Below are 24,072 nucleotides of genomic sequence, written 5' to 3' on the forward strand. Positions count from 1 at the left end.
TTAAGAGTATTGCCTAGGGACTGAGAGAGCTCTACAGCTGCGAACACTTTGCACCTGCAGTCGGAGGTCAATGCCCATGTTCTTTAAAAACTCCCTCTGTTTTATAGGGCCTAATGTAGCTGTTTTCCCCTGTGCCATCTTTCGAAGGTAGCTGAAATCAACATCTGCTGTCAGGTCTGCTGTGCCTGGAGCACTCAGCACATCATGAAGTTTGTGATTCCGGAAACCCTGAAAATGAAATTGGAAGATTACACTCAGCTGTAGTCCAACCATCATAGCTGGGGCCAGCAAAAATTAAGCTGCGCCTTTGAGTGGTGACAACAGCAAATTATACATGGAAAATTTGAGATAAACATAGCAAGAACTCAGATTACCCGCTCCATCTGACAGAAACCCTTCTGGGTACTGATTAAACAGGAATTACTCAGTTTTACGCAGTTTTTGCTATTATGCTCACCTACGAACTTTATCTCACAAGAACCTAAGGATCAAAGATAACAGAGACTTTTGGCTACAGGGCAAATGCCTTACCCGGAAAGTGTCCGTTTTGGTTCCGTCGTGGCCGTAATCTGCAACCAGAGCAGCCCCACCATCCTTCTCTATCCGAGAGGCCAGCCGCTGCACAATGACACCGGCCTCAGGACACACTTCCACGTGGTCTCTTGTTTCTTCTGGCTAGTGCAGAGTTCAAAGACCACAACGCCTGTATTAGCAGACGAGCACAAGGCAAGTACCGCTCACACTTGGTGTCTTGGGGCTGTTGCTCTGCTGGGACACGCAGGTACAGGAGGTGCATTCCAGGCTACCTACACTGGCTTGAGCTAGTTTTTGCTATCACTCATTCTCAATTAGTATTTTTGAGTGCTGGATTTCAATCCTCTCTTCAAAAACCTGTAGTCAAATGCAAATTTTTCTACCAAGAATATCTGTATCAGGTGAAACTTCCTTACTTAAGGAAAATAGTGCTTCAGCTGTGCACACGCTTCTGAGAGGCCTTGCTCTGTGAAACTTTGTAGCTCTATGTAATCTCCAGTACTTCATTTTGTAGCTTTGAGTATCCAGTGCACTTCAGGAAGAAACCCCAGTCACTTTCCATTGAAGGTCAGCCTGGCACTGAGCAGGCAGCTGCCCTGAGTACCCTGCAGCAGGCTGAGAGCCTGGCTGGGGCAGGGCCACTCTTGACATGGTAATGCCACACACACACAGTGGAGAACTCTGCCTGTCACTTGCTGCCTCGGTTTGCTGAGACATTTTGTGTGTTCAAGCTCCTATTTTGCAGTTTCATACACGTGATAATTTTTGTGCTGTAGTTTCACAGCATACAAGGCTAAATGCTTTGAAATTTTAAGCTCTATTCATTTACAGACTGAGAGTCCTCTTCTTGCTGTCAGAGTAACTGAGAAGCACTAAATGTACTTGAAAGAGTTAATAAAGGATGAGCCCGGTAGGCATAACCTCACCTGAATAAAATTTTGTGTTGCAGGGGTCCTGGATGGTGACAGGACAAACCGCAGCTTGTCAGGAACTTCTGGATCAATGTCAACCAACACCTCACGCCAGCCTTTCTCCGTTCGCTGTTTAACAAGCCCAAGGTACTCGTGTTACACTCAACAGGCACCACAGCACCTTGTTCAATTGAACTAATATGTCAAGCCTTTTCACAAAGGTTTTAGGAACAACAATACATTATTAACAAAGACTATTCATTCTTATTTAATTCCAGTAACTGCCTTAGAAAAAGCTTGTGGTGGACTCTCATCTGCAGAGCCAACAAATACAGGTTTAATTATACTTAAAGGGAATGAATGATGCTCTGAAGAAACATGCTGCCTCTTCTATTGACAGTGCAACGTTTAACTTATGAAAATGAAAGATTTCATTCTACTGGTGATTTTTATAAATTAGCTACTTCTGAATCATAACTAGCCTCTATTTTGCTGCTTTCATTACTATTCAAGTGAAAGCCCTTCAGTCTTTTGTTAGTAATATTACAGAAAATAATGTGGAAATTAAAGCTGTGTTTATGTAGCACAAGGAATAAAAAACTCCAAAACCTTGAGTTATTTTAGCAGAAAGAAATCCTTAGCTTTCCTCAAGTTTTTCCATTCAAAAATAATTACTAATTTTACAGTTTTCAGCTGAATTAAGCCTTATTTGTCCAATGCAGTTAGAATTATTTCATCACCGGAGACAGGGCATGTGACTAGCTTGGCACCTTAATTCAGCCCTTTCTCAAAGAGAAAAAGTGTTTAAGCAGATGGTCACAATTAAAATAATAATCTTGCTATACCTGAAACTTATGTATTGGCAGGGCATCAAAGAACTCATGTGCTAGGTAAAAGCTGTAACCTGTGGGGAGGTTAAAAAAAACTCCATTAAATGATTAACATTTCCAGAGCAGTTCCCAGTTTAAAATATTTTAATGATTTTTAATGAATTAAGATAGTTAATGTGGCTGTGGAAAAAATATAATTACTTCCAGCTTGCACACATTTAAGATGCCATTTCTACAGCTAGCTCTAGCTTCCAGGCAATGAATTTTAGATCACTATCTTGTGAAAGGAGATTCAGGTAAAGCCAGTAAAGGGTTTTTTCCCCCCCATGAAAATAAAAAAGTCAAATATAGGAAATTGGGTAGCTATCTCCAAATGAAGGAAGACAGAGTAGGTAGCAGTGATGAAAATGAACCAAGATCCTGCCTCAGACTCATACAAGTACAAATATGTATATAACTACTTTTCTGTCCAGTGTGAAGGCTAGCAGGGAGCCCTCTGCTGTCAAAAGCTGTCAGTGAAGGAAAGGCACCATCCCTTTAACGAGGCATTCAAGCTCCTTACCTGGTGGCACATCTTGAATGTCTCTGTACCAAAAAATGGGAATTCCAGTCTTGCTAATGCCTTTCATGTAAGCAGGCTCGTCCTCAGGGCTTGGCTGCACTTTCCCTCCTGTCAGCATCACTGCTTGGATCTCGCTGAGTTTGGGGCTCACTTCTACCAGATGAACAGAGACATCACATTTACTAAGAACAGAGGCGAGCTGCTTGAAGACCTAAAAAGGCAGATGAATTCTATTAGGTGCAGTCTTGTGCAGTGTACATTAAAGGTTTAAGTATTAACCTTTCTTCTCACTATTTACTATTCACTATTAACTATTCAAGATAAAAGATTTTAGTTGGCTTTCACTAACAAAACAGTCTCAGTGAGAGAGACTGCATTTTGCTCCTCTGTGTGGAAGTGTGAGTTTCTTCATAAATCTTAATAAAAGCTTCTACACTTCAAAAAGTTGGCTATACATTACAGGGCTGTAAGGACAACAACATGAAATGCTAATTTGGAAGAGCAGTAGCAGCTCCTCTAAGACCTGTAGAAGGTCTAGCATTAGAAGTGAAATGGATCAGTTTTCCCTGCCACCTTGAAGAAGTGTTTGATATTCCACATTTCACTATTTTTATTAACGTATGTAAATAGAATAAAAGTTCTTATGTGGTGCTAAGTCCCATTAGCTATTTGTTTATGAACCAGCAGCATTTTAATAAAGACAGCCATGCAGGCATGACTGAACACAAAGCATTAACTCAAAAGAAATAAGGCCCTGAAATGTCCAAAGGAATTAACACAGATTTCATTCTGTGTTATTGTGCTCCCCTGTTCTGTTCCTTGCACTAAGGCCTCCATCCCAATTACACATAGCAACATCTTCCTAGATGGTTTTCAGTTTGGATAACGTTTCCCTGCACAGAAATAATTTACAATGGAGTATTCCTGCCCTCCCCTTCTATCCAGTGGTGTTTGGAAGGTCACAGGTGTGTCCGTGCAGTGTTCTGGCCCCTGGTCTGCTTCTATCTGAGAGCCCTGGTCCCAGAAACGCATCCATTCTAATCAGAGTCTGAGCTGCCAGCCTGACTGAAGAGAGCTGGCTCCCAGAGAAGGGTAAACCCTGACAGCAAATCCTCTTCCCTGTAGCTATGGAACACAGGCAGAAACACAGCTCACAGGTGGCTTTCACCTACCCGCAGGATGTCCTCGGTGAGGGTGCCCCGCCCTGGGCCCAGCTCCACCAGCTGGAAGGTGGTCGGTTTGCCCATGGCCATCCATTCACTAATGTACCATATTCCTATTAACTGGCAGTGAGAAACAACACACAGGGTTACAGAAGTAACTGCAGCACTTGTGGAAAATCACGCCTGCCTTTTGTCTGATACTAACTGAAATAACACGGCAACATTCTGTCTCAATATTTTAAAGTTAAGGAGAATTATGATACATAACATCACATTATTGTCTTTAAATATTAACATTGGTCATTGATTTCTGTCTGCTTCAGGAGCAGAAGCAACTCTCCATCAGTAAATGTGAGGAGTCTGTTCTGGCTGGAGCAGGAACTTTCACCTAAATGCAGGTCACTGCCCACGTGCCTTAGGAAAAGTGTTCTTCCTGACAATGCATTTACCAAAGCATCCCTGAGAAAAGGATTTAGCCAATCTTCACTTCTGGAAACAATACACAAACCAGAGTGAGCCAGTCCAAGCTCTGGAGATTATTTTTGAGGAGCATTTTCACACTGGAAAGTCACCATAACTCTTTTTATTTATAAGCAAGTTCTGTATGAAAATAAACAGTTACTAAGCACAGATGGTGTTTCAGACAAAGGACTTTTAGAAAAACAAAACCCCCTTTCCTCCCTCAAAACTAATTTTTCTCTTGGGAAGTAACTTGATTGCTACTCCAGTATTTTGACATTGATAAGGTATCTGAACACTGGCTTGGAAATCACTTGGGATGGAAATAGGAAGGGACCACACTGGGCCATCTCGACCACCCTCCCTGTTCAACTATGTCATCCTAGAGTACATGGCACAAGATTGTGTGCAGATGGTTCCTGAATGTCTCCAGTGAGGGAAACTCCACAACCTTTCCAGGCAATCTGAGTGCCAGTGCACAGTAAAGAAGTTCTTCCTCATGTTCAGGTGGAAGTTCCTGTGCATCACTTTCTGCCCATTGCCTCCTGTCCTATTGCTGGGCAGCAGCGAGCAGAGCCTGGCTCCATGCTCCTGGCACCTCCCTTCAGACACTCACAGGCATGGATGAGGTCCCCTCTCAGTGCCTCTTCTCCAGGCTGAACAGGCCCAGCTCCCCCAGCCTTTCCTCATTAGAGAGATGCTCCAGAGCCTCAGGCATCTTTGGTACCCTCCACTGCAGCCACTCCAGGGGCTCCATGTCTCTCTTGTCCTGAGGAGCCAGGGCTGGACTCAGCACTCCAGATGTGCCTCAGCAGGGCTGGGCAGGGGGCAGGATCACCTCCCTTGGCCTGCTGGTGCTGCTCTTCCTAATGGACCCAGGATTCCATTGGCCTTCTTGGCCACAAGGGCTCACTGCTGGCTCATGGATGGCTTGTGTTCACCAGGATTCCAGCCAGGCCCGCGTGATTGAAGTACAACAAGTAACTTAAGAGCAAGGAGCTGCGTTACCTCTCCGAACACCTGGCTTATTTCAGGCGAGGTGATGAAGTCCCCGCTCTCGCCGACGCCGCCGCGCCGCGTGTAGTAACCCTGGGGGGACAGGCACAGGGTGAGCGGTGAGCGGGGCCGAGGCACAGCCCCCCGGCCCGGCCCGGCCCCGCCGCACCTGCCCGGGGTTGGTGAGCGCCTCCCGCATGTACTCGGCCACCGTGACCGGCCCGCTGGCCCGCAGCTTGCGCGCCAGGTGCCGCAGCATGGCCCGGTCCCCGCCGGCCGCCTCCGCCTCGGCCCCCGCGCCCGAGCAGAGCCGCGCCGCCGCCGGAGCTGCGGGGAGAGCAGGGGAGAGGGGCTCAGCGGGGCGGCCCCGAGAGGAGCGCGGAGGAGAGCGGGAGGAGAGGCGGCGCTCACCGCGGGCAGCGGCACCGGGACAGGGGAGCCGCCGGCGGCCCGCCAGGAGCGCGCGGCGCGCCAGCGGCAGCACCATGGCAGCGGCTCCTGATGCGGATCCCGCCCCTCCTCCTCGGTCTTCTTCCTCTTCTTCTGCCTCCTCCTCCTCCTCCTCCTCCTCCCCTCCGCCCGCTCCGGCCGCCCCCGGGAGCCGCGGCTCGGGCCGGACGCGCGTCACGGGGCTGCGCGCGGCGCTTCCGGCGGCGGCGATGGCGGCCGCGCTCTGGGACTTCGGCGTGGGGCAGCGGAGGAAGGCGGGTGGCGACAGCGGCGAGGAAGAGGGCGACGACGATGGGGATGAGGAAGCAGAAGGCGGAGATGAGGGAGAGTTCACGCTGGAGGAGGTGCTGCGGCTCGGCGGCACCAAGGTGAGGGAGCGGCGGGAGGAGCACGTGGCGGCCGGGACCCCAATCCCGGGATGCGGGACGCGAGGTGCGCGGGGGCCCACGCAGGAGCTGAGAACAAGTTCCTTGCTCAGGGGCTGGTGAGGCACTGGGACAGGCTGCCCAGAGAACTTGTGGGTGCCTCATCCCTGGAGGTGCCCAAGGCCAGGCTGCATGGTGCTCTGAGGAACCTGGTCGAGGAAAAAGTGTCCCTGCCCGTGTCAGGCGGGGTGGAGCTAGAGGGTCTTTAAGGTGCCTTCCAACCCAAATCATTCAGGGATTCTGTGGGGAAGCCGTGGGAGTCTTGGCAAACCTTGCAGCAGATCTGCCCGTGACAGCTGTGCCCTGTCTCCGCAGCAAGATTACCTCATGCTGTGTGCCGTGGACGAGGAGAGCGAGATGGTGGACGGGGGCAAGAAGGACACGATCGATGACCTGAAGGAAGGAGAGGTGGAGGCGTTCATCAGCTCCCTGGGGATCAACAAATATGCAAAGAGTTGCCTGGTGGTGGAGGGGGATGAGGATGATGGTGGCAGCAGGGAGAAAGAGAAACTTCCAAAGAAAGAGAAAAGCAAGAAGGAAACAAATAGTCCTTCAGTAGAGGGGAAAAAAGAAAAAAAAGGAAAGGAAAAGGCAAGCAGTCTGAAAGATAGCAAGAAGAAGAAGGCTGGTGGTGATCAGGGCCAGCAGTCTTCCGCTAAGAAGGAAAGGCTGGAAGAAGATTTTGAATTTCACGCTAGGCAAGCAATCCTGATCAAACCAGGGGGCAAGTGGTATGATCTAGAGTACACCAGTGAATTCTCTACAGAGCCACAGAATCAGACACTTCTGTCCAAGTATAAGGCCCTGGCCCAAAAGCTGTATGAACACGAGAGAGACCTGTTTAAGAATAAGACAGACTATCAGAAGGGGGCCTCTTCTGCATGGATTAAAACTGTTGTGTCCTCGGGCACCTTGGCTGACAGGATGGCAGCAATGACCCTTCTGATCCAGGACAGTGCTGTCCACAGTCTCCAGTTTGTTGAGAACTTGATAAATCTCGTAAAGAAGAAGGGCAGCAGGCAGCAGAGTCTTATGGCTTTGGATACTTTCAAGGAGCTCCTCATTACAGACATCCTACCGGACAATCGGAAGCTGTGGTCTTTCTCACAGCGACCGCTGAACAACATAGGGCAGATGTCGAGTGGCAACAAGGACTCAAGAGACAGGCGGCTGATACTCTGGTACTTTGAGCATCACCTGAAGCTGCAGATAGCAGAGTTCGTGCAGGCCCTGGAGACGCTGAGCCACGATTGTCTGACAGCCACGAAATCCCGAGCGCTGGCAGTTTCCCACGAGCTGCTCTGCAACAAGCCCGAGCAGGAGAAAGCTCTGCTGGTTCTGCTGGTGAATAAACTGGGTGACCCTCAGAACAAGATCGCCACCAAAGCCTCTTATCTTTTAGAGACCTTACTTCACAAGCATCCAAATATGAAGGGAGTAGTGTGCAGTGAGGTGGAGAGGCTTCTGTACCGCTCAAACATCAATGTGAAAACTCAATATTATGCTATCTGCTTTCTAAACCAGATAGTCCTCAGTCATGAAGAAAGTGCACTGGCTAACAAGCTGATAACTTTGTACTTCTGCTTTTTCCGGAACTGTATAAAGAAAAAAGATGTTGAATCCAAGATGCTCAGTGCTCTTCTTTGTGGGGTGAACAGAGCTTACCCTTATGCTGAGACTGGTGATGAGAAAGTGAAAGAGCAAATGAACACCTTGTTCAAAGTTCTGCATCTTGTGAACTTCAGTACCAGTGTCCAGGCCCTGATGCTGCTGTTCCAAGTGATGGACTCTCAGCAGACTGTTTCGGACAGGTACTATACAGCACTGTACAAGTAAGTGGCAGGTTTGCATTTTTATATAAATTTCATTTTAAGAAGTAGTCACCATTAATTTAAAGTTGCAGAAACACTTTGCTTTTAAGATCATTTTAGTTTTGTGGTCTAAAATTCCTGATGTTTTGTAGTAGCTTGAAGAAAATACATATGATTTCTTTGATTTAACATGAGGATAAAAACAAGACAGGGATAGGTCCTGAGAACACATGTGTATTTCATCCTTTGCCACTCTCCTGCTGGCTTGCTTTACTTCCAGATGTTATTTGAAACTAATTGATAACTTTCCTTCTGAAATCACTTTTACAGGTACTAGCCTGTAAAGTAATTAGGCCTGTAAATTAGGCCTGTAGATACCCTAAAATCTTGTTTCTTTTTTTTTCCTATTATTTTGCAGAGGAGGAATATTATCTTAAATTTTATAGATTATTTAATTTGTGTATCTAGAAAGCCTTGTGCTATAAAAATACTGCTTTTTTTCTTGTCCCAGCTGATTGTTTAGACTCTTTATAGGATCCTTACAGGCTTCTGTTAGCTGACCAAGGGAGGTTACTGATTTTTTAAAAAGGGAATTCAGGTTCCCTGAGAATGTGCAGTGTATTTAAGGGCCTTACTGTGCTTGGCAGCCTGGAAAAAAATTTGAACTGAAAATGAACTTGCCAGTACAAATGTCTGATCTGATTGTGAAGTGTGCTGATTTTTAACCATTTGCTTTCTTTTTTTAAACAAGTAAACAAATCAGATTAATTTCTTAACACTGAGTATCTCAAATTTTGAAACCATTTTCAGTTGAACTCAGTTTCTTTTTATTTTCTTGCAATATTTTGTTTACCAAGGCAGTTTGTTTTTTTAAAAATCTTCATTGTCTCATATATATCCAGAAATATTACACAGCTCTTGACAGTTCAGGACTGATCTTAATGGTTTGAGTACTGAGGAGCAAGCTGTCACTAGTTTTTTAGATGGCACTGTGAAAAATGTAGGTAATAGTTGTTAATAGCAGTTGTTCTCCTGTGTGCATTGTGACAATCAGCAAAACTTCTCCTGTGTGTCCTACAGGAAGCTTCTAGATCCTGCTTTAGCAACGTGCTCAAAGCCATCCATGTTTCTAAATCTTGTCTATAAGTCTCTGAAGGCAGATGTTGTGCTGAGGCGAGTGAAGGCCTTTGTGAAGAGGCTGCTTCAAGTCACTTGTGGACAAATGCCACCCTTCATTTGTGGAACCCTGTACCTTCTGTCTGAGCTTCTGAAAGTAAAACCAGAGTTAAGGGTCCAGTTACAGGATCACATGGTATAAGATGGTTTCTTTATCTCATTGCTTTTTCAGTAAGAGCTGTTTTCATAAGCACCTTTTCCTAACCTGTTTTGTAGTAACCATTTGCTAAGATGTTTCTTAGATGGGGAGGGACCATTATTGTTGTGTGTTCTAAGCAGTGAAGTTCAATTTTAAGTGCTATATCAAGGACAAAAATCTGTATTTCTTAAACATCAACCATCATTTGTTTAAATTTTTTAAGTAGCTCAAGAATTTTATGTGTGTTTCTAAAAAAATCAGAATAAATATGGAAAGAAAAAGTTGTTTGCTAATGTTTTTTGTTTTTTAGGGGTCAGATGATGAAGAGTGCTTTAAGGATCATGAGGAGGCTGAAGATGATGAGGAAAAATTTGTGGATGCTGACAAAGAAGAAGAAGATGAAAAGAGAAGTACAGTGGAAAGTTCTGCTAAAACAAACAATTCAAACTCATCAGCCTCATGGGTGCATCATCGGAATATGGGAGGTAAATCAGCAAGAAAATACATACTTTAACAGCTAAGAGTCCATAATAGGGACACGTTGGTCAAGAGTTGTTGTAAGATTAAGTGATTAAAACATTATTTTAGTTTTTAAATTGAAGTTTGGTTGAAAGCAACCAGTCAGAGCAATTTATCTGTTACCTCAGCAGTAATGAAAAGACTCTTGACTGCTGTATTTCACTGTGGAGGGCAGCTGAATACAGCCTTTTCCTGGCCTGTCCAGCTGGGAGTGATGGGCAGCATTACTGTTGTGGGGAAATGAGGATAATACTCTTGTAAAGTTGCCTGAGAAAATTTGTTTTGCTCCCCTCCACCCCACAGGCAGGACGAGTGAAGCTTCCTATGATCCTATGCACCGAAGTCCTTTATACTGTGGTGCTGAAAATACAAGCCTTTGGGAACTGAAGAAGGTGGGACATTCTTGAATTGTCGTTGTTGAGTTGAAAAGTGTGGCCCTTATATGAAGAGAGAAAAAAGAACTTGGTTATTCTTGAAGTAGCTGCTTGAGTAACAGCAGAAAGGTTAAAGCTGACACTTCGTTCAGTTCTAAGCTTGTATATGGTCCATACAATACTGATGTGCTTGAGTAGGGAATAGGAATTTTTTAAGTGGAGATTTGGACAATAATTATATTTTTTGACTATTGGATCTTAACTTTGATCATTAAAGCTTTTCAGTGTTGACTTAAATAAAATTGTAAGTGAAAATGTTTTTAATGCAAATAAAAGATTAGAAGTTGAAGTTCTTCAGTTGTTAAAGTGCTTCATCAGCCTTGCATTACTATGTGTATGTCTGTTATTTGATAAGTCACAGAGTGGTTTTACAGCATATTTTTAAATTAGAAATAAATTAATGACTCATGTTTTTCAGCTTTCTGAACATTTTCATCCATCTGTGGCCCTGTTTGCAAAAACAATTCTAGAAGTAAGTGCTTTTGCTAGCTTGTTGCTTTGAAGTTTGGTACTTTATGTCAGATGTCTTTTGCCATTTGAAAAAATACATTATAAAGTCTCCTTGCACTTCGTGGGTAACCAGCAGCTCTGCAGAACTGGATCATACTCTCAAATGCCAAGCTTTTCATGGAATTACAATGTTATGTGTAAAGGAGACTGCTTACTAAAGTTCTAATTTTGTAGAAATGTAGGTATTGTATGATTCTTACAGCTTTATTAGAGTTTTTGTATATTTTTATTTAATTTTTTATTTTTATTTAATTTTTATTTAATTTTTTTAAATATGGGAAACCCTCCAACAGGAAGAATTTTTTTTTAAAATACTGTTGTATGCCAAAACCACTCAAACTTTCAAAAGTATGTATTTAAAATATGTATTTTTCATTTGCATATATGGTATTGAAATGATGTTGAGTATTAACTGCTGTTAGCACAGTACATTGCAAGGCAGTTTGTCACTGAAACAAAGCAAAGGAGTTGTGGTTTAGTTAAGCAAATAGTGAAATTGCAAAAAGGAACCTGATCAGGGTTATGTGGTATAGCATCCCCAAGTCTTTATCTTTTTAAAGTATATTTTAATGTTATTGAACTGATTGAGTCTTCTGTGTTTAGATGGTGTCTTTAAAGTAAAGACCTTAATGATCTTTGGCTTTTTCCCTCTTTCAGGGGAATCACATTCAGTACTCCGGTGACCCTTTGCAGGATTTCACGTTAATGAGGTTCTTGGATCGCTTTGTGTACAGAAACCCCAAGCTCAGCAAAGGCAAAGGTAGGCACTTCTCTGTACCATGTGATCTTGGTTGTAGGTGCTCTCTGAATTGTCCTTCTCTCAGATTGGCCTTCTCAAACATTTGGGGTGCATGTGGTGGAACAGAGGAGTGGGATCTGTCTGCAGGGCTGCAGGAGAGATGTCTGCAAGCCAGAACCAGCTGACAGGCACATCCTGCTGCCCCTCACACCCTCAAGTGCAGAACTGCTCACTTTGCAGGGATAAGCAAGGCATGGGAGGTGTAAACACTGCAGAATGGTTGAGGCTAGAAGGGACCTGTGAAGTCAGGGGCTCAAGCAGAGACACCTGGAGCAGACTTTCCAGATGGCTTTTGGTCTCCTCCAAGAGAGGAGACTCCACTGCTGTTCAACCTGTGCCAATGCACAGTTGTGCTGACAGTGAAAAAGTGTTTCCAGGTGTTCAGGTGGAATCTCCATCAAGTTAGTGACCCATCACTTGATTCTCTGTAGTGTGCCCATGTCTGCCTTATGCTGGGGAGCCCAGACCTGTCGCAGGGCTACAAGTATGGTCTAACAAATGCCAGGAAAACCATCAGCCTTCTTTGCTGGGGGGACATAGTGTTGGCTCACAGTCACCTGAGTGTCCCCCAGGACTACCAGGGTGTTCTTAGCCAAGCTGCTTTCCAGCTGGGCAGCCCCCAGTGTATACTGGTACCTGGGATTGCTCCTCCTTCAGTGCAGGACTTTGCCTTTCCCTTGTTAACCTGCAGGAAGTCTCTGTCAGCCCATTTCTCCAGCCTCTAAAGGTCATTATGGATGGCAGCACAATCCACAGGTCTTTCAGCTGTTCCTAACACTTCTGTATCAATAGTCATAAAATAAAAATTATCTCTGATTTATATTCTGATACAGAAAACACCAGCAGTGTGGTAATGCAGCCGAAGAAAAAGCAGTTTATGAAGGATATGCAGAATTTTGCAGGTAAGTCTGCCCCTTAAATCAGTTAAGATTATGATGATTAAAAAGTCCTTGGTTGGTTGATGTAGATGTGTCATGTGTACTGTCTATACTGTTTGTCTTAGCAATAAAAGAAAGTGCCATTCATCAGGAGTGCAGTGGTCATGCCTGATGTTCAGGATCAGACCTCATCTTCTTGTAAGGATGTATGGAATCTTCACAGATGGAACTTTGGATCTATTTAATAATTTGAAGAAAAAATTATGTACAGAAAGTCTCTTATTTTATAGCCATTTTTATTCTGTTTATTATGATTGAAAAATGACTTAAAATACCAGAAAAATGGATCTATATAATTATTTAAATCACATTAAGTTCTTTCATTAAATTATATGGATTGCTCCATACAATGCCACAGCTGCAGCTGTTGTTAGGATGTTGTCAGCACTGTTATTTTGCTAAGAGTCTTCCTGCCTCCAGAAATAAGCTGCTTTTTGTCCAGTCCCACTGTTTCCAACAATCAAGAGTAGGCTTTAGTTTAAGAACCAGCAGTTAAAAAACGGGAGCAAACTGTAGTAAAACATGTTGCTTGAGGACAGAAGAGGTACCATCATCAGTGGCAGTGTCTCTGTAGCATTCCCAGGGATGTGCTTTTCCACCAGCTTGGGGTTTGTTGTGTTGCAAAGAAGTTTTAGTTATGCAGATTAGTAAGTACTGATGTACTTTTATGGCTGGTTTGACAGCTGTTAAAGCTGAAAATAGAAATTTTAGCCTATTCACTTTGTCACATTTTTTAGTTTATTCTGAGTTGAAGGAGCAATTTAGGAGCAATTCTGTCCTGACAAATATGGTACTAATAAATAAATAAAATAGTGGTGTAAGTCTCAAGATTAAAGAAAAGCATCTTAAAAACCTGCCCCATCTGAAAAGTTTACAGTATTGTTAACATTGGAGGTGGCTGAAACTGAGATTACACATTTGGAGACTTCTGTACAAAGTACTCTTGTATATGGTCAAAATTGCTTTCTGTGTTTGAAGAGGTTTTCAGATAAGCTCCACATTGTTGAATGGGTGACACTGGGTGTCTGCTTCTGCCTGTGTGTGCTGTTTAGCCCCTGGAAAGAATAACAAGCATTTCAACTTGGGGTAAAAATCAGTTCTTTTTTTGTTTTTGCAGTCAACAGTAAGGAATTCCGGACCAAAGATGAAAGCAAAATCCCAGTGGATGAAGTGTTCTTTCACAGGTAATGGAATACTTGTGAACATTCATTTTAAGTTTTTTTTTTTGTTTGTTTTGTTTTGTTTTGTTTTGTTTTTTGTTTTTGTTTTTTTAATGCACTACCATCAAAACTCACTGCATTTTTAAAGTACTCTTTGGTATTTCAAGTATTTGCAAATTTTGATTAATTTGAGCTACTTAAGACGATAATGCTTTTCTTGGACATAATTTTAACATTTGTCAAAAGGGCTTAGGAAAGAATATCACCTATGAACAAAGGCAATTGGGGCTTGTAGTTTAAGTAAATTAAGTAAGCTGACATTACAATAGAGAAGTCTTAAGTAATGGGTAATGATGAATATCTTGTAAGTTGTTATTCTTACACATTAGAGATATACATAATAAAAGCTGAAATATAGCTTGTTTGTGTTATTAGCATCAAAGCTTGTTAGAATGGAACAAAGTAAAAGAAAATCAGAGGAGCTACTTTTTAGAGTATTTAGATTTGTATTACTTACAGTTCTTTCTGTTTCTTTGAATTTCCTTTGAAAGTATGATATAAAAATGCAGTTCTAGTACTAAAATTGAAGTGATATGCATTTGGCAAAAATTTGTTTTTATTAGATTTGTTTTTATTTTGATTACCTATGTCTCCTTAGGAAATTATTATTTGAATCAACTTCATTTATTATAAATTAACTGATATATATTGAGGAATATACTACTAATAAATAAATAAAATAGTGGTGTTGGTTTCGAGATTAAAGAAAAGCATCTTAAAAACATGCCCATCTGAAAAGTTAACAGTATTATTACATTGGAGATGGCTGAAAATGAGATTACACATTTAAAGTCTTCTGTACAAAGTACTCTTTTGTATGTGGTCAAAATTGCCTTCTGTGTTTGGTGGTTCTTTAACATGAAATGAAGGTGAAAATGGCTGACAGAAGATAAAACTAAGACCCATCAGAAGAGGGCTATGTGAGAAAATTTGATAAAACTTGATGGGTGAATGTCTTCTTTATTTTTTCCCAATTACATTCAAGTTGAATTTGATCCTTTCCTCCTTCTCAGTCTAAGGCAGATTTTTACATCTTTGTTGTGCTCTTTTATAAATTCATTATGTTAAAAATAACTTCTGCCACTTTTGGCCAGTGAAATTCTATTGTTTTAAATATTACAGTAGTGACTGATTTTTTGAAAAACAAAGGAAGTACGAGTATCTTTATTTTAGATGTGTTTGAAACCATCACTTACAGTTTTCAACTGGCAACATACATGGGAAACAATTAGCAGATTTTGTAATAAAAAAGTCATAAAGATAATCCCCTGTAATTTTGTGTCTGAGAGCAATATATTATTTCAGATTTTATTCGAAGTTTGATAAGAAGAGAGAGAAACAAAAGCGTCTGGATGATGAAGAAAGTGTGGAGGATGTGGATGATGATGAATTTGAAAGAGTCTTGGGTAAGGCTGTGTTCTTCGTTGCAGTAACTATCCCAGTATTCCCACATTTTTCAAATTACTAATTTATCCTTTTCATAGTTCATATTGTGTAAAAGAACCAGATACAGGAAAAAGGGAATGGGAGAAAAGTTGGTTTCCAGTTGTTCCTTCTCATGAGAATTTACTTCATAAATTCAGAAGCTTAAAATAATGACCCTATGTCTGAAAATTAGATGTTTTGAAATGCTGGAATCATAGAATAGCTTGGGTTGGAAGGGACCTTAAACATCATTTCATTCCATCCCTCCTGCCATGGGCAGGGACACCTTCCACAAGACAGATTGCTCAGAGCTCCATCCAACCTGGCCTTGAACACTTTCAGGGATGGGGCATCCACAGCTTCTCTGGGCAGCGTGGTCTAGTGCCTTACTATTCTCACAGTGAAGAATTTTTTCCTAATACCTAATCTAAACTCTTTCAGTTTGAAGCCATTCCTCCTTGTCCTGTCACCACATGCCCTTGGAAAGAAGTCCCTCTCCAGCTCTCTTGTAGCATCTTTTAGGTGCTGGAAGGCCACAGTAAGGTCACCTCAAAGCCTCCTCTTCTCCAGGCTGAACAACTTAAATACCAGGAGAGGTGCTCCAGCTCTCTGGTTGTCTTTGTGGCCCTCCTCTGGACTTGCTCCAACAGCTCCATGAACTTGTTGGATGTGATGACTTGCATATTTCTTTGTAGTAATAGCATTTTTTTTTCTCCCTAGATACTTTTGAAGCTGCTGATAATGCTGTTGTTGGCCAGGATGACCTTGATTTTGCTGGGTAAGACTTCAGATTAGTTCTTACTCCTCTTTCTTGTCTTAATATATGTATAGAGTTTTACTCTGTGAAACTAGATAGACCTTTTTCAGAACAATTTAGAGTATCACCTTGCAAAAAATCTGCAATATCAGCAAAATCAGCAATATCAGATTTACTTTGAGTAATGCAGGTTTTCTGCATGCCCCATAATAGTGCCATAATGATGATTTTGGGATGCTTACAGTCCTTAAGTGAGATCTGTAGTATTGGATTGTCTTAATTAATTAATTAATTAATTGTTTACTTTATACAATGGAATGACACAGTAAGCAGTGTAAAATCTTGTTTTTCATTGCCTCAGGTTTTTACTAAGTACAAGAGGAAGCAGAATGAGGCATAATGGCACTGCTGTCATAAGTACTGGCTGTAACTGGACCTAACACAGTTAATCAGCTTTGTGAGATCCAGAATCACAGAGCTCAGAGCTTTCAGTTCTCCTGCAGTCAGCACTTCCATTAATCATAGCATCATTTAGGTGGGAAGGGACCTTTAGGTTCATTGAGTCCAATCATAAATGATTAAGCATCTTCTATTTTACTCAAAGTATCTATAATGCGGCATTTGAATTTGCATAGAGGCTTTTTCCCTTGAGGCAGCAGCAGAATTAAAGTCTAAACTCCTAGTGAAACCTGAAACATTTCTGTGGTTTTGACTGGTGTTTAATAGAACAGTTTGTGTTTTACAGAAAAGACTTTCTGAAAAGGAGCAAACACACAGAAGAGATAAAACACTCAAGCTGTAATTTCTGCTAATTTCAGAATAGGATTGTCCCCAGAACTTCTTAAAATGGTTGACTTTCATAACACAACTGCCTATACTAATGTTGAAAACATACCTGAGTGTATAATATGTATATTTTAGGTCGCAGCTTACATTTGCAGAAGTTTGCAGTGATGTTGAACTTTCCTCACATAGTGTTTGCCAGTAGACAGATGTCATCTAGATGCAAACAGTATTTTCCCAGATGGAGTGCTAAACTTGTTACATCTTCTTTTAGTAATATAAAAAAAAATCCCAAAGGCGGCAAGAAAGGCCAAGGTGGTGAGGGATCTGGTGCTGACTGGGAGGATTCTGATGATGAAGATGACTTCAGTGATTTGGATGATGAGGAAGTCTCCTTAGGAAGTATGGAGGAAGACTTTGAAGAGGATATGGATGAAGAGGGAGGTGTATTTATGGATGTGTCTGAAGATAATGATGACCTAGGTAAAGTGCCATTTGTTACTGAAAAACAAGAAGAAAAAGCTTTAAAAATAGGTTATCTGATATGTAACTACATATGCAAATTCCTGTTTAGTTAACTAGGTGGGAAGTTTGGCTTTTATGCAAAGAAATTACAAGTCTTTCTCTGTACAGGGAAGTCTTAAGCATTTTGAGGCACAATCTCCTAGGTGAGAGTGGGAATTAGGCATCAAAAACTTCCAAATGAGACATGTTTCTTTCATTCTGAAAATTTATACACAAATAACTGGCTTCAGTAGGCAGAAATATTAAAAGAGCTCAAGGAGAAAAAAAAATCTGATAATAAACATTGATAATTTTTCTATTTCTTTAGACAATAGTTAATGCTGATTTTTTTTAGATGAAGTGACTTTTATTGAAATGGCTGTCTCACAGGTAACAGCTTACTTTTGTAATACAGCTATGCTCTCAAGTTTTTATTACTACTGGAGTAGTAACTGGTTCTTGTACCTGCATGGTTTTATTTTTTCACCTGAAAAGCACAGTTTACATAGACTACAGTGCGTGTGGCTGGAAAAGCAGAGATTAATGGAGTATTTCAATGAATAACTAAAGACCACAGGAAGATGACTGAGGGTAGGGGAGGTAAACTCTTCATAGCTGTTAAAATAATCTTTCATTAAATTATTATTTCACCAAACTTACCATGTAGACATTCGAGGTTTACCTAATGCCTGCTTTTAGCTTTTGTATTTTATGTATCATAGTATCATTCCCTTCTGGTGCTGTGGAAACAACACAGAGAACAGCACAACAAAGACCAATTTTTAATGGTCCCGCTTGAGGAAATACTAGATTGGCTTGTGTGCACTGCCTTTTAAAGACTTGGACCATTATGACAAATATGCCTAGAAAGGAATTTTAGTCTCTGCTGTACTTTAAATATTTGTACATGGTGTGAAAATTGGAGACTGATGTATTTGAGTTTTTTCCTATCAGACTCAAACAATGACAAGCAACTGAAATCCATCAGTAAAAAGGGCAAGAAAAAGAAAGATATGAATTTTGTGGGATCATTGGAAGGTAAGAAAACACTGACATGAAAGCTTAATAGAAATAAAATAGTCCAAAAACCTTTGTAGAGGGATTTACTACAGTAGATTATCACATTTTGGATCTAGGTTCAGACTTGAATAAAGCACAAATGAAAAGGAGGTTGTCCCCAGCCAGCATAATTCAGAGTAACAATCTGAAGAGATTTGAGGAGATCGAAGGAGGAATTTTGAAGGATGGAGTTGTACTGGTGCTTCATGCATCTGTTACACAGATTTGTGCTATTTAATTCTTGGTTGGAAAGTCTTTTTTTTCTCCTTTTAGGGGAAGTGGGGAACAAAGATTTCCAACATAGCTAATTCAGTTAATCTCATTAAGAAAAAAATTCTAAACATTTAAAACATGGTAAAACTTTGTTTTAGTGTCTTTGGGAACTTGAAGTTGTGTCTCAGAGTAATATTCTTTGTTTGAAGGATCCAGGCGAGGAAAGAAGAGAAAACTCCAAGATGCTGGTATACTGGCATCTGCAGAAGAGGTGAGTTTGATCAGTGCTTAACAAAAAGTGATCAAGCATTTCACCTGTTGCTTTGTAACAGAATACTGAAATTTCTCTCTTTAAAGTTTGGCTACCTGCTGGATGAAAACGCGGGCTCTAAGTTTGACAATATCGGAATGAACGCCATGGCCAACAAGGATAATGCGAGTAAGTACATGCTGCAAGTAGCAGGCACTTGGAATGCTGAAATTCACTTCTTTCCCTTCAGGTTCTGTACGTGAAAAGATGAACCACTTTTAACTGGAACACATGCTCAGAAGTCACACACAGCAGGGACAATAGTTCAGCATCAGTAAGATGGGACACTTTTCTCTGGTGACAAGAGATGCCCAGTGCTAAATATTAAGTGGGAGTAGTGGAGTGCATAAGGCTTCAGGAAAGAGGGAGAAGCTGTTGTTGGCCCTTTCACACTGTGAACAGGGAAAGAAAGGCAGGATGCTCTTTGTCAGGCATTTGTGTGAATTCTGCTCAGGTAAAGTGTCCTTGATTCCCTGGGAAGGGAAGGCATTAAAGTATTGCTATCTTTACCCACCTACTGGACTGTCTCCTTGCAGCATCAGTGAAGCAGAAAGTAGTTTTCCCAAAGTAATTCTAATGAACTGCATGTGTATATGCAGGTTGGATAAACACTGCTGCTAATGCAAATGTGTCTAGCATTTGTGAAATACAAAGCAATGTCTAAAACTCTTGAGATGGTAGGGTTTGTTACGTGAAATGAAAGAAAACACAGCTTTCTCAAAAAAAAGGCAGTTTGCATTTTATTAACTTTTATAAATACAGTAGTCAAGTTTTAATTTTTATATGATTGATCTGTATGCCATATCATGGTCAGAGGTATCCATTGGCTCCTAAATTCTCATCTTTCCTCCTACAGATGTCAAACAGATCCAGTGGGAAATAGAGCGTGACAGGTGGCTTCACAACAGGGATGTGAAAAGCATAATCAAAAAGAAGAAACAGTTCAGGCACAGAGGGCTGAAAAACAAGTACAAAGGCAAGAAATCAAGACGATGAACGGAACGTCTTGATGTGTGGACATTTTAAAAAGGATTATTCTTAAATATTTTTTTATTTAATCACACATCTTTCTTACTTCAGTTCTTGCTGCTTAACCATGTCATCTGGTCATTCTCCCTTATGCCACGAATTCCAGACCGCTCATTGGATTTGTAATAAACTGAAAAATAGGAAAATCCATGTCAGCTCTAAGTTAGACATATCTGACAAGCAGCCTCTTTGTGGCTGGTTTCATTCAGTGTATAACCCTCCAGCTCTCAATCCAACAGTCTGACACTCCAGCCACGCCTTAACAATAAAAACTTCCTGGGGAAAGGTTTAAGCCATCCTAAGGTTGGTTGTATATATTAAGATGCAACAGAAGCTTCAGCCATCCTTCTGAAGCCAGCAACTACAAACCCACCTTCCAGAATTGATGGAAACCTCTTCTGCATTGTGTATCTGAAATCTGACAAGAAAGATAAGTCACAGTTACTTTCCCAGCATATATTAAGACAAATAATTAAATGCACTATTTTCTAACTAGAGTTGTTTTATCAAAATTTGTTTGAGCTCTTTAGTTACAGCCACCATTAAATAATGCAATAGGAATTTGGTTTTTTTAAAATAATTTCAGAGACTATTCAGGTTACTCATCACAGTGCTTTCTGAACTTCCTCACAATTGTGATAACCAAGTCCTATGATTTACAGGAAGCTGCATGCCTCTCATAGACTGACATGCAGATAAAGCCAGGGAAATTTTGTTTCTTTGTACAGATTTAGATGTTCACTGCATTGTTCTGTGGGTCACTCTGACAACCCAGTAAAAATCACAACAGGTTTATGCTGTTAATTATTTACAGCATTTTGTAAAAGGATGATAACAGTTCTAGTACTAACACAAAGAAAGCAGTAAAAGCCTCACTCTGAGTTCACTGAGCTGTTAGATTAGCCCACTGCACCTTATGGAACTGCTGTTATATAAAATATGCAAATGCATATAAGAATTGCAAAAGAGGAGAAAAAATCCCAAAGATGGATGCCCAACATCAAGTTACAATAGGCAGAAAACATCTGTTCCCTATGTTTTTGTTACATGTATTTTCTAATAAAAATGCAAAGATGGCTGAAATTTAACAGCCTGGCATCATCTGGATCCTGGAAAACAAATGCAAACTGATGTGAAGGTGAAGCTCAGCTTATACTTGGCACGAAGACCACGCCACTGCTGAAATGGGTGGATTCTTGCCCTCCCAGCCAAGCAGCAGCTGCCTTGTGGCTCGCCCTGACCCTGCACGCAGGACAGGCTCTTTTCCCAAAGGGGACACAGGTCTAACCAATGCTGCACCCTCTGCAGAGCAAGCCTCCCTGTAGTAACCCAACTGGTGCTTTGCTTATTCTTTCTGTGTTACCTGGGCACGGAGTCCTGAGCACCTGAGGGACTGAAGTTAAATAATCCAGGAGACAGCGCTGGTGCCTCCTGCCAGCCGGGTCTGTCCTCAGCCTGGGAAATGTCAAACCGCAAAGGCTGCGAGACCCAGACACAGCGGGACATCCCTTCAGGGCTCAACACCAGATGCCTGAAATAGACCGATCAATTCCTGCCTCATTTGCGAACAGCCTCTCCCTTTCAAATCCTTATCTGGCCCGGTGCTGTCGCTACAGAACCGCGCAGGATTCCTCTCTGCTCCTGGTGTGGTGCTGCCCCCCGAAGCACTGCTCGCGGGCTTGGGCTGTAAAACTACAACAGCAGCTCGCTCTTCGGAGGTAAATCCTGGGGCCAGCGAGCCAGCCCTGTGCGCTGCACTCACCCAAGCCCAGTCCTGACCCCACACGCCAGGATTTCCTTACAGAAGCCGGCGGGCACCGCCGGCGGCCCCCGCGCGGAGGAGCCTCCTCTGCTCTGCCCTCCCCAGGTCCCCGCCGCCCCCGCACCTTGGCTGCGGTCCATGGCGCGGTAGAGCAGCAGCGCGCCGAGCAGCCCCGCCGCCTCCAGCAGCAGCAGCCCCCGCAGGACCCGCGCCATGGCCGCGGCTCGGCGCCTCCCGCCGCGCTGCGCAGGCGCCGCTCGGCCTCACGGGCCCGTCATGGCCGCGGTGCGAAATAGGAGCTGTGCAAAAATCCTCTCAGGAAAGGGCGGGCGTTGTTGAATATCCGGCCTAATCAACGAGAAAAGACATTAATCCTGATTAATGGGGTAACAGGCGAGCGCTAAGTGATGGCCAGGTGTTAGAAATACAAATGGCTTATATCGGTAGAATTGCCTTGTTAAGGTCTTGGGCTCGGTAGGCTTCAGTCATCTCAGACCTAATAATGCTAGGTGAGGAGAATGGACTACTGATAGTGGACACAAAGACATCCAGCAGAACCCCCAAGACAAGGAAGAAATTTATAAAGCAAACTCAGCTGGACTGGGTAAAAGGTAATTTATGGCCGGGGCAGATTGTGACCACCAACTGATGGGCACGGACCCAAGAAAACCACCGACCCACAAGAAGAGAAAGACTGAGCATGTTGACTGATTAGCATGAGAAGCAAGGCAATCATTAACTTATAGAAGATGGAAGACTAATTAATAGGGGAATTATGTTACTTGTAGCCAATGAACACTAATTCTTTAGTTTGCTAAATTTTATAAATAGTAAAAACTTCTGATAGTTGGCGTGCTTGATTTGTGGAATACCTTGGAGCACTCAGGTTTGTGCAACTCTGAAATAAATAATCAGTGTGTCTCCCGAGTGTCAGGAAAATTAATCCACAATGCCAGAGGTTTATGTCCATAAAGGAGACAGAGGAGTCCTGTAACTTTATTTGAATAAAGGCCATGGGCATTTCTCATGGGGTCCCTCACATTGTTGGGGGATACAGTCCCCTTTTTTAATCCTAAATTCCAGACTGCATCTCCCTCTTCCTTTTCCCCACTGGCTGAAGTACCTGGAAGGCACAGACTTCCTGACTCGCCTGCTCTATGCTTCCCTCGAGTATGCACCCCACTTTCATTTATATAAAGAAAGAAAAACTATTCATAATTCTATAAATTCTTTGTTATTTTTCTCTAGGATCAGAGAAACACAGATAATGTGGCCTTGGCTGATCAACAGTCTGTGTTGATAGTAACATTTTCTAGAACTAAGAGTTTCTTCTGTTGCTTCCCTGTCTATAAATTCTTAGCCCTATCTACAAGCAGATTCACATGGTCTGTTTGTAAAGACACAATCATCTTATTCCTTGAATTTTCATTGTCTTCTATTATTCATATTGCTATTAACTCATATTATGGGACTGACTATTGCCAAAATAAAAGCTCTTCAGATTTTCCTTAATAGGGATTTAATTTTCTTTGTAAGATGCTTTCCTCCTCCTCTACTAGTGTTTTGTAAGATTAGATATAATATTTTTCCTGCTCATTCTTACAGGGTGATTAATTTTCCAATTCTCTTTTCCCTGGTGGCTGAGTTTGCAAGTATTGCTAGTACTCAGCGGGATTTCTTAGTAAAGTAATTCCTGCTCTGGGGATTTTAAGTGAACAGGATCAACCCAAGCAGCAGAAGCTTAGGGTTCTTGGAGAAAACATGGATCCAAGAAAGGAATTCATTGTGTTATCATTGTAGCAGTTGCAGCTCGAACCAGAGAGGGTCCTGGGTCAGGGTCTCATTTAGCATATAGAATTTGCATTGTTTGGCAAGTTCTGATCTGGAAAGAAACTGTAGTGTATTTAGGGGCTTAAAAAGTACGCCTGTAGTGTTTAGGGTGAATTTATAACAGCTGTGAGACAGAGCAGTGAACTGTAAGAGGCCAAATAAAAAAGGAGCAGGCACAACATGTGAAATATGCATCTTTGTTTTAAGGAGCCCATAATCCCTTTGGGTTTGGGTCCAGACTCCTGCTGGACCCTACACAGAGGTTGTTTGTCATATCTTGGCACTGGCTTTTATTTCTCACAGAGTTTGGAAGAGTTCAGGTGTGGAGACATGATATAGGTTGTCTCTGACATTTAGTAACTCAGTAAACCTCTCCTGCTCAGGCCAAAGGATGAGTAGATAAAGGAAAAAAGGGATCTCACACTGTTAACGTTGGACAGTTTGTGGTAGCTCAGCAGGAGAATATTTTACTAAAGACCACTGCCAGTTGTTCAGTAGGAGAGGAGGTACACAGCTCCCCGTGG

General features: G+C 42.1%; 2 protein-coding genes and 2 long non-coding RNA genes across 4 annotated transcripts in view; 2 read left to right on the top strand and 2 right to left on the bottom strand.

The window, feature by feature from the left end:
* On the bottom strand, positions 1 to 5,654 carry NDUFAF7 (NADH:ubiquinone oxidoreductase complex assembly factor 7). Its single transcript, XM_064415788.1, has 8 exons — positions 5,625 to 5,654; positions 5,468 to 5,548; positions 4,010 to 4,120; positions 2,838 to 3,048; positions 2,291 to 2,349; positions 1,461 to 1,574; positions 532 to 675; positions 1 to 228 (listed from the first exon to the last, which is right to left on the bottom strand). The coding sequence occupies exons 1-8, from the start codon at positions 5,652 to 5,654 to the stop codon at positions 1 to 3; spliced, it is 978 nt and encodes a 325-aa protein (XP_064271858.1).
* CEBPZ (CCAAT enhancer binding protein zeta) lies at positions 5,625 to 20,451 on the top strand. The gene is made up of 16 exons (XM_064414747.1): positions 5,625 to 6,273; positions 6,646 to 8,162; positions 9,222 to 9,453; positions 9,767 to 9,941; positions 10,279 to 10,367; positions 10,828 to 10,881; positions 11,577 to 11,679; positions 12,552 to 12,620; positions 13,774 to 13,840; positions 15,182 to 15,282; positions 16,022 to 16,079; positions 17,116 to 17,324; positions 18,300 to 18,383; positions 18,827 to 18,888; positions 18,975 to 19,056; positions 19,784 to 20,451. Exons 1-16 carry the CDS (start codon positions 5,653 to 5,655, stop codon positions 19,921 to 19,923), a joined length of 3,663 nt encoding a protein of 1,220 aa, XP_064270817.1. The 5' UTR covers positions 5,625 to 5,652; the 3' UTR covers positions 19,924 to 20,451.
* On the bottom strand, positions 19,641 to 21,978 carry LOC135297321 (uncharacterized). Its single transcript, XR_010359347.1, has 4 exons — positions 21,843 to 21,978; positions 20,330 to 20,374; positions 20,003 to 20,086; positions 19,641 to 19,884 (listed from the first exon to the last, which is right to left on the bottom strand). It is a non-coding gene; the product is annotated as an uncharacterized LOC135297321 (long non-coding RNA).
* A 139-nt stretch (positions 21,979 to 22,117) lies between these two features.
* The window catches only part of LOC135297322 (uncharacterized), a 476,053-nt gene continuing 474,098 nt past the window's right edge, over positions 22,118 to 24,072 (top strand). The window contains exon 1 of the long non-coding RNA XR_010359348.1: positions 22,118 to 22,329. This is a non-coding gene — a long non-coding RNA (uncharacterized LOC135297322). The remainder of the gene's footprint in view (positions 22,330 to 24,072) is intronic.

Source organism: Passer domesticus, chromosome 3 (genome assembly GCF_036417665.1).
Source record: "Passer domesticus isolate bPasDom1 chromosome 3, bPasDom1.hap1, whole genome shotgun sequence".
Lineage (NCBI taxonomy): Eukaryota > Metazoa > Chordata > Aves > Passeriformes > Passeridae > Passer > Passer domesticus.

Bases quoted from the DNA above. Each gene is read 5' to 3' on its own strand.
- NDUFAF7 (XM_064415788.1), bottom strand. From the start codon at position 5,654: ATGCGGGAGGCGCTCACCAACCCCGGGCAG. The intron at 2,350-2,837 runs GTAAGGAGCTTG...ACCTCCCCACAG, and splicing joins CATTCAAGATGTGCCACCAG to GTTACAGCTTTTACCTAGCA. The intron at 1,575-2,290 runs GTATAGCAAGAT...CTTGTTAAACAG, and splicing joins TGCCAATACATAAGTTTCAG to CGAACGGAGAAAGGCTGGCG.
- CEBPZ (XM_064414747.1), top strand. From the start codon at position 5,653: ATGTACTCGGCCACCGTGACCGGCCCGCTGGCCCGCAGCTTGCGCGCC. The intron at 9,942-10,278 runs GTAAATCAGCAA...TCCACCCCACAG, and splicing joins GCATCATCGGAATATGGGAG to GCAGGACGAGTGAAGCTTCC. The intron at 10,368-10,827 runs GTGGGACATTCT...CATGTTTTTCAG, and splicing joins GCCTTTGGGAACTGAAGAAG to CTTTCTGAACATTTTCATCC.